The sequence below is a fragment of the Sparus aurata genome, chromosome 14, assembly GCF_900880675.1.
Source record: "Sparus aurata chromosome 14, fSpaAur1.1, whole genome shotgun sequence".
Lineage (NCBI taxonomy): Eukaryota > Metazoa > Chordata > Actinopteri > Spariformes > Sparidae > Sparus > Sparus aurata.
Window position 1 is genome coordinate 18,165,654 of NC_044200.1, and position 8,940 is coordinate 18,174,593.

At 39.2% G+C, this 8,940-nt stretch overlaps 2 protein-coding genes across 3 annotated transcripts; one reads left to right on the forward strand and one right to left on the reverse strand.

The window, feature by feature from the left end:
• Nucleotides 1-17: 17 nt before the first annotated feature.
• On the forward strand, nucleotides 18-1,858 carry llph (LLP homolog, long-term synaptic facilitation factor). Its single transcript, XM_030440187.1, has 3 exons — nucleotides 18-104; nucleotides 704-932; nucleotides 1,121-1,858. The coding sequence occupies exons 2-3, from the start codon at nucleotides 716-718 to the stop codon at nucleotides 1,282-1,284; spliced, it is 381 nt and encodes a 126-aa protein (XP_030296047.1). The 5' UTR covers nucleotides 18-104; nucleotides 704-715; the 3' UTR covers nucleotides 1,285-1,858.
• A 170-nt stretch (nucleotides 1,859-2,028) lies between these two features.
• hcls1 (hematopoietic cell-specific Lyn substrate 1) lies at nucleotides 2,029-8,578 on the reverse strand. Of its 2 annotated transcripts, XM_030440184.1 has the most exons (16): nucleotides 8,467-8,578; nucleotides 7,641-7,724; nucleotides 7,477-7,550; nucleotides 6,368-6,491; nucleotides 6,165-6,275; nucleotides 5,449-5,503; nucleotides 5,219-5,329; nucleotides 5,028-5,138; nucleotides 4,836-4,946; nucleotides 4,696-4,751; nucleotides 4,405-4,474; nucleotides 4,145-4,293; nucleotides 3,867-4,019; nucleotides 3,057-3,213; nucleotides 2,911-2,979; nucleotides 2,029-2,822 (listed from the first exon to the last, which is right to left on the reverse strand). In XM_030440184.1, the coding sequence occupies exons 2-16, from the start codon at nucleotides 7,722-7,724 to the stop codon at nucleotides 2,686-2,688; spliced, it is 1,572 nt and encodes a 523-aa protein (XP_030296044.1). In that variant the 5' UTR covers nucleotides 8,467-8,578; the 3' UTR covers nucleotides 2,029-2,685. The 2 variants fall into 2 exon arrangements, with proteins under 2 accessions (XP_030296044.1, XP_030296045.1); XM_030440185.1 differs by lacking the exons at nucleotides 4,836-4,946; nucleotides 5,028-5,138.
• Between the last annotated feature and the right edge of the window lie 362 nt (nucleotides 8,579-8,940).

Genomic DNA, 8,940 nt, shown 5'->3' on the forward strand with positions numbered 1-8,940 from the left:
CGCGTCATAGTTTCTTTCCTCCTAACTTGTACACACGTGCAGGGAGCGGAGAGTGTGTACCTGTCTGTCCACGGAGAGGTTTTAAGCAGCTAAACAGCTTTTCTGTAAGTCACCGCTGATTGTTTGTATGTAGAATAACGCTAGCACTCTGTATTACGTTAGCATCTTGAATTAGCTGGCTTTAAATTGTACACTTTGATGCGAATGACTCCAAATTAGCAAACGCATAGCTAACAAGCTAGCTAGCACACTGTTTACTTGTCTTGTCATAAACTAGCCATGAAGCTAGCTGCTTAAGCTTTTTAATATCTTGTCGTGTGATTATAATCACCACAAAATGGAGACAAGCTATAATGTCGACCTTCTATGCTATAGTTGATATGTATGTGTGTATTATATGTTGTAACTATCTTCTGACGTCATATTTATAGTGAGCAGGACCCCTCTTTTTAAGTTTATTAAAGGCCAAAGGCTAAATTTTGGAGGGCTTGTTTATACTTATCAACATCAATCACTTTATATATACCACGATAAATAATAAACAAATGCAACTAAAATTCAAAATATATGTACCCCAAAGCAACTTCATTTTTTTGATAATGGAAACATACAATCTAAGTGCATGATGCTTAGGGTCTAAAGAAAGTAGTGGATAAGGATGTGAAAGACAGTTAATTCCACTGGCATGTCTTTGTTTTTCCATAGTGTCCTTAAAATGGCCAAAAGCCTCCGGAGCAAGTGGAAGAGGAAGATGAGAGCAGAGAAGAGGAAGAAAAACGCCCCCAAGGAGCTGGCGCGTCTGAAACAAGCTCTGAGTCTGGATAAGAAAGGAGAAGCTATCATGACTGATGTGCAGGAGATCGCCACTGTGGTGCCAGCTGACAAGATCAAGAAGCAGAAAGATGTGGAGATTGGTGAAGTGGAGGGTGACGGTGAGTGAGAGATTGAATACATATTATTTATTGCCAGTTTGGTCTGTATTTAAAGCGCATTCTAAGCCCTTTTGTTGTAGATTTAGATCCATCACCACTGTGTTACTTCTGTTTGTCCTATTGACAGTGTTTGCAGGTAAGAGTAAAAAAAAAAAAAATAATAACAAGGTAATCATTATCTTTTACAGAGGGGAAGATGGACATGGACAGCAAGCGCAGCAAGAAAACTCTGTTGGACGACAACGGTCAGTACCCTGTGTGGATGAATCAACGACAGGCCAAGAAACTGAAAGGCAAACGGATGGGAAAGAAAGGCGGACAGGGCAGTAAGAAGAAGGGTATCGCCTGGTGAACAAGAGGGAAGAAACTTTGCCTCAAAGACTTCTGATGCAGACACACAGGACTGTGAAAGTTCTGCTGTTTTAACTTTTTTCTGTTCAATGGATTACAAGATTCATGGCTGTGCCACAGAGCCTGCTACTGTAAAGTAATTCACTGATGGTAGATGTTTGTTCTTATGGAACAGCAGCTTCATTTCCAAGTTTTAAGACGGTAAGACTTGTCTGCCTTTAGCTTGTTCATTCATACATCACAGTAATGCAGGTGATTGTCATATGTTCTACTACAGTTTAAGTATTGTTTATTATTCAAGTCTTTTGTCTTATACCATTTAAGACTGGGCAATACAATTACAATCAATATTACTGGGACTGAGACACCGATCCTGAACCACAGTGTCTCAGGTTGATCTCATCTGTTGCATGTCATTCCCCATTTTCTCCCCACATTTTGTGTTCTGTCTCTACTGTCAGTATCTCTAAATCTATTGGAATATTTGTCAGATGTCACTGAATATACCATGATAGAGATGTATGTAAAATTAAAACATGGTGTAAATAAAGTGCCTCTCAATCATAAAACAGTAACTTTTTTTAAATTAGTTTGCTTGAAATAATTTCTTAAGAGATATGACCACAATAAGCTACAGTTCGTGTTAAAGATGATGAATAATAATGGCCCTAATGTCACTGTGAGCTGACACTGATGTGGCTGGACTAATTTAAGGTGGCTTATCACACAAAAAACACAAAGAAGCTTGTCTGTAGACTATTTTATTGACTCCAATGAGTAAATTGCAGATACAAAATGTACGTATGTAAAGTTGCTACCCTGTGTAAAACAGAAATAGAACTGAATATGATCATTTTCTAATCCTTTATGCACTTGAAAACAATACAAAGACAATATATTTAATGTTTTACCTCATCAACAAACGTCAAACAAAGCTACGAGTCGGGACGGGGAGACAAAAGACTGAGAAAGTTGATGAAGTTTTGGAAACACGTGAGAAACGTACATTGGTAACAGGTAACTATCATGATTGTGTATGAAAGGGACATCCTCCAAACGCTCAGACATTCACGTGATCTGTAAATACAGTTTGTTTGTAAATGATTGCACTCTGATTTTATTCATGTTTTACGCAGCGTACCAACTTTTTTGCTAGCCACTATTATGGTTTTGGTCATTCTGCCCTCGGACACTCATTGCCACGTTCCCCTCAGCAAAATATTACACTGTAAAATTATAGAAATCAGTTGCTCAGAAGCCATTTTGGCACAAATCTGCTGTGATTTATTCTATAAATACAGTGCTAAAATGAATTTAACTTCATGTTCTTTTGTTGAAAAACCTATGAAACCTGAGATTGTACAAAAGTCAAGCCTGTTCAAAGACCCCCTGAGCCTGTCGCTCACTGCATCAGCTGAACATAAGATGCCGGGAAGAGACCCATGCGCCCGTTACACTGTCCCTTCCACCAGCCCTCGTCAATCATCTCGATGTTGGTGATGATGTCATCCGGGTTGAAGGAGATCTCATCATCAGCCTCTGTGGAAAGGGAAAGAATTTGTCTTCACAAATGATGAATGATGATAAGCAAATGTCATAAAAGTGAAGAAATAAGAGAGTGTCAGACCTCCTTCGTAGTCATAAAGTGCTACTGCCTTCTGGCCACACGTCAGGTCTTCATAATCGTTGTCTTCAACTGTAAAAGAAAATTAAATCAATGGGTATTTTCACGAGTCTGTGAAAAGGTTGAGGTTCAAGTGATGGCAGACAGACCTGGCGGCACACGAGGAGGCGGTTCAAGTTCCTCGTACTCTGCGCCGTCCTCCTCGTCCACATCAGTTGACCTGTGTGGTAGCGGGGGAGCGTCCGGTTCCATGAAATCGTCCGAGCGTGGAGGTAACGCTGGGGGCTCTTCATACTCCGGTTCCTCCTGGAAAGACTGCAGAATTAATTGGAATTCCAGCGCAAACTATCTACCGTTTTCAAGAACTCCTCAAAGACTCATCTCACGACCTGGATGAAAATATGTTGTGGATTTTTTTTTTTTTTTAACCTTTGTCCTGATTTTCTTCTTTTTTTCCTAATCCAAACAATGACAGTAGGCAGAAAAGAAGCAGTGCCCTTGCTCTTTTAAACAGGGTGATTTATTTTTTTTTTTTACAGTTTTAGTTTATTTTATCTCAACCTCCCTTTACAGCATCCTGATGCCAGAAATACTCACTAAGTGTGGATTTATCTGCGGCTGAAGACAGCAGATGAAATATTTTCTCCTGATTGAGAAACATTTGCTAAAAACTAGTTGCCAGCCGTTTAAAACAATTAAACAATACTTTTGTGACCAGATTTATGGGATTTCTTGACTTATTTTTCCAGTTGTCTCATTACAGCAAAATCACCCAGCTCTCAATTTGAATGTGAAATTATAACGGTTTACTCTCCTTGGCTTATTTTGTTGCTCTTAATGATTAAACATCATGTTATTTATTGACAAAAAACAGACTTTGTATGATTACCAGAATGATTAAATATGTATGAATTTTTCTATTATCTGGTACATCTGACATTTAGAATAGAATCACATACTGGTTCTGGTTCTGGTTCTGGCTCTGGCTCTGGCTCTGGTGTCTCTTCGATATCTGGCATGTGCTGGTGGACTTCTGGTTCTGGTGGCATTTCATACCGTGAAGCCACATCTGGAATAGGAGGTGGAATTTCCTCCTCTCTTCTGCTCTCCTCCTACAGAAAACACAAAATCATTACTACACATATTGACCATTCGTCGATTCTAATCTCTTTACATTTTGACAGTGCAGCGTGTGTGTGTGTGTGTGTGTGTGTGTGTGTGTGTGTGTGTGTGTCACCTCCTGTCTGCGTTTGGCCAGCTCTCGCTCTCTGCCCTCTCTGGCTTGTCTCCTCGCCTTCTCTTCTTCTGCTCTCTTCCTGTTCTCTTCATCTGAAGCCTTGGCCATGTTCTCAAAACGAGCCTTCAGGTTTCCTGCACCTGCACTCGCTGCAAGAGACAGAGAAATGAATATGAACACGCTGCAATAATGGCTTTAATTGTTTACCAGAAGAGATGTCACAGTAGGGGTGATTTTGTTGAGTGAAAAACCGAACTCACAAGCCTCTAATGGTTGTGTCTTTTCGTAAGCCGAGGTCGGGGAGTCCATGTCTGAGAAGCCAGCTGCACTCTACAAGAGGAAGTTTATCGTTCAATCTTTAAACATTTCACTGTTGACTAATGCTGGAATGATTAGTTCATCACCAAAACTCGGCCATGGAAACATTTCAATAGGGATTTTGTGACATTTTGGAACATTCTACCCCAAAAACTCAAATGAATTAATCAGATAAATAACCCTCAGATGAATCAGTCTGGACACTGAGGAATAGTTGCAGCTGTAATGCCGACCTTGTCCATGCGGTCTGACTGTACTCCATAACGACCTCCGAAACCTGCTGAATAATCTAAACAGAGAGAAATCTGATCAGTCTGATTTCCTTTGAGTCCTCTCATATTTTAATAGACACACATGTTGAGTGTTTCCTCACCTTTTTGTGACTGATGTTTCTCCGTCTCGCCTTTATAATCGTAGCCCAGAGCAGCTTTGTCCACTTTCTCCTTCTCCACCCCGTACTTTCCTCCAAATCCCTTAGCGTAATCTGAATAACAGTACAGAATACAGCTATTAGATGTCGGGCGAAGAGCAGGCAAATCTGAGGAATGCTACAGCTTTGAATTACCTTTCTGTGACTGGTGCTTCTCTGTTTCTCCTTTATAGTCGTACCCCAAAGCCGCTTTGTCCACCTTCTCCTTCTCCACCCCGTACTTTCCTCCGAATCCCTTTGCATAGTCTGATGGTAATATGATGCAAAATAAATGAAATGTGATGCTAATAGTGTTGAAACTGATAATCCCTACAACGTGAACACACCTTTTTGTGACTGGTGCTTCTCCGTCTCGCCTTTATAATCGTACCCTAACGCAGCTTTGTCCACTTTTTCCTTCTCCACCCCGTACTTTCCTCCAAATCCCTTGGAGTAATCTAAAAACATATGGGTTGAAAGGAAAAAATGTCAGATGAGACTTTTCTGTTGGTTTCCCACTAAAGAAAGAATATTGTACTGTATAAGTAAGAGGTCTGAAGCTAAATGGATAACTCACCTTTCTGAGACGCGTGTTGCTCCACCTTTTCTTTGTATCCAAAGCCCATGGCAGACTGTGCAGACATAGATCGCATTTAGGATTCATAAATTGCTCAGAGGTCCCTTATAAGAAGTGTTTTAGTTTGATTAACTGGCAAGTAATTCTCAAAGTTTCATCTACTTTTGGAAGTCATGACAAGAAAGTTAAAACAAATCCTTGAGGTCCATTTTCTGAGTTTGATCCAAATTGCTTCCTCTCCTGTGTTTATGACTTAAGATGAGGTAAGTAAGTTATGAAAAGAGGAACATAATAAAATCAGGTGCTGTCAATGTGGGAGTAAATTTGAGAAACAACATGAGAAACAAATTTAGATCACACAGAAAATGGATCACCAGAATATTTTACTATACTAGATTTTGCTCAATTGGCTCTCAGGGCTTCTGTATATATTCGTTCTTCCTTCTATAAATCGCCAATCTTCAATTATCCACATCACACTTGTATGATTGCATACTGAAACATGATCGGCTCACAAATTATTAGCGATATAGCAAAACCCTGCTTGAACTTTTACGTCTTAATCTGAGATTAAATGTAAGAGCACGTGAATTCAGATTTCTAGCATCAAACTCTGCAGATACATCATTGAGATGTTAAAAATTCACAAGTGAAGTCGTAATAATCCAAACAAATCTATGAGAGGAAGAGGACTAAGTCTCTTATTGTCCTCTCACCTTGTCCACGCGGTCTTTCTGAACACCATATTTCCCACCAAACCCTTTCGCTGCATCTTTCTGGGAGGAGTGCTGCTCAACTTGTGCCACATAGTCGTGCCCCAAAGCTGCCTGGAGAGTAGAAACAGAAATCAAAAATGTGCCATTAAATACGAGGAGCTTATCAGCATATTTATTAGTGTCAAAAAGAAGAAGCTGTAAACCTTGTCCATTCGGTCCCTCTCCACTCCAAACTTCCCTCCATACCCGTACGACGCTTTGGGCTTGTCGTCCGCCTGCTTCACCTTCTCGTGCTCCACGGCCACATTGTTCCTGAGCTCTGCAATACTGGCAGATCATACAGGGATCAAACACACCGACACTGAGACTTACAACAGCACACGCTAATATTTGTCTTTAGAAACTATTTAACCAGAATCCCAAACAAACACAAGGCAGTTTCAGAGTGCTTTATCTGCAGTTTAAGTATAAAAAGTATGTGGAAGCAAACATTAAAAGACAGTGTGGAAATATACACAAATCTGAAGGAACAAAAACACTAAGATCTAATTATACTGAATTTATAATGATTTTAAACACCGAAATGCAACAAATATTTGACGTATGTGCATGATAAATAAAAACTGTCAATTCATCAACTAATTGTCATTAGGTGGAATTCATGTCAATTATATAAATTACACTGGTCAAAGTTAACACTCATGGCCTGCAGAAATGGTGGTATGCATTACATCATACACAAACACAAACACAAACACAGAACAGAAGAAAACACTTTCTAATGAGACACCCTGGTTAGTAATTCATTTATTTTTGCTTTATAAATCATTCATAAGCCATTAATAAATGCTGTGGTTGCCAGGTTCTTAGAAATCCCTCTGCCAGTGTTAAGTTAGCAGTTATGAAAGTTAATAAGTTTTTAATACATGGATTTTTTTTTAGCAATACTCAACAGGTTTTATGGGATGCTGAGTGGTCCAAAGCGTCTTTGTGAAGAATAACCGTCTATAAGCTGAAGAGATTTTTGTGAAGTGTGACTTATTCGAGCGAGTTACCTAAATCTGTGAACAATCTCTCATCTTATTTTCACATTCAGCACTTAACCACTGCAGGAATTCATAGTGTCACCGTGTCAGCAGCGAGAAAAAGCACAGCACTTTAAATCTCACTGTCACACTGTCATCATCCTATATTACCCATATTAGGAGAGACTCGCTGCCTGTTCTGCTTGTGCCCTGCTCTCACTTCCTCTTCCTGTTGCTACACAGCACCCACACTCCACAAGACTTGTTCGCTTCCACACATCTCCTACCTGATGTGCTCTTTACGTCCTGAACCCTCGATGGTCTTGGCCCCCCACCTCTGCTCCTGCTCGGACACGTCATTCTGAAACACACATTAGAAAAAGAGTTGACTTAGGAGCATGTGCACCATCTTTCTCCCACAGTGACGCACACTCCAGGAAGTGTACACTACCTCAAAGTCGGGGTCCGTCTCCCAGTCGTCTCCCTCTGCAGCCACCTTCATGCTCACATTGTGGCCCACGACTGACTTCCACATCTGGGGAAGTAAAACACTGTGAGCCTCACTGTACAACAATTAATGCTCTGTTTATGTGTTGCTTACAGTATTTAAAACTGTTATGGAAGATCTATTAAAAAAACTGATGTGCAGCCACAAGCTCTGACCACCATTTGCTGAAGTCACAAAAAGGAAGTTGAGTTATTTTCACCATGAAGCTTCATTTCCTTATAATGAAACACACTCTAGGACCTCATGTTGCAAAAAGACACTAAAATACTTAAGAATAAGATGAATATGCATATAATATTTAAGAGAAGCACTCAATATAGAGCTTAAAATCCTCTGTAACACACTGAAAATAACAGAATGTATTTATTAAGGGAGGAATAAAACCTATCTCTATATTAACCTAATAATGTCAGTTTAATGTTACCAACTGTTAAGACTTTACTGTATTTTGCCCATATTTTACTGTTATGAGTGGTAGTAATTGTAGAGAGAAGGTAAGTAATTGAAGCAATACAAATATAAGACATACAGGTACAGATACATATAAACAATTGGACTGTATTTTATAAGCAACATGTAATTTAATGATAATATAATTGATAAAAAGCATTAGCAAATAATTAGCTAATGGTTTGCTAGCTAAAAACTAACTGTTGCGTCTGACTAAATCTACTTCCTTAATGGTTTAATAGTTTATAGATACATAACATAAAAGCACATACATATAGTTTTGTTAAGGAATTAGTTGGAAGTGAAACATAACATTTACCTTGCAGCTTTCAGGGCGATATATCCGAGTTTCTGTGGATGTGACACCGACAGAGTGTTGAAGGTTCACGGAGGTTCAGACGGTTTGATGATGAGGTGACAAGTGAACGCGGAGCGAGCGAACGTGAACGCGCCTCGGTGTAAATAATGAAACAAACGTCATCTATAAATTACTCTTTTTAATATTACTCTTTAATTAATACCCTACAAACACTAATACTGCTTTGTATTTGTATTTTGTCGCTGTAATTTGTATATGAAAAATTATATACTCCTATTTAAAAAAGTTCATAAAGAGAAAAACAAATGCTGCATTCACGTGCTTACGGAAATTCGACGATTAACAAAAATCTATCTGTGATAAGAGCAATTTGGAGATTTTAGGGTATCGGTGCCAAGCTCTGTACTTCAGTACAGTTTATAACTTTTCCTTTACATTAATATTTCAGATTTGCGCTATTTTAGTCTAGGAACT

What these genes read in the sequence shown, in the direction of transcription:
- llph (XM_030440187.1), top strand. Translation starts at nt 716, where the DNA reads ATGGCCAAAAGCCTCCGGAGCAAGTGGAAGAGGAAGATGAGAGCAGAG. An exon ending in TGGTGAAGTGGAGGGTGACG is followed by an intron (nt 933 to 1,120) that starts GTGAGTGAGAGA and finishes TATCTTTTACAG; the next exon opens with AGGGGAAGATGGACATGGAC.
- hcls1 (XM_030440184.1), bottom strand. Translation starts at nt 7,724, where the DNA reads ATGTGGAAGTCAGTCGTGGGCCACAATGTGAGCATGAAGGTGGCTGCA. An exon ending in GAAACATCAGTCACAAAAAG is followed by an intron (nt 4,752 to 4,835) that starts GTGAGGAAACAC and finishes CTCTCTGTTTAG; the next exon opens with ATTATTCAGCAGGTTTCGGA. An exon ending in ACTTTATGACTACGAAGGAG is followed by an intron (nt 2,823 to 2,910) that starts GTCTGACACTCT and finishes CCCTTTCCACAG; the next exon opens with AGGCTGATGATGAGATCTCC.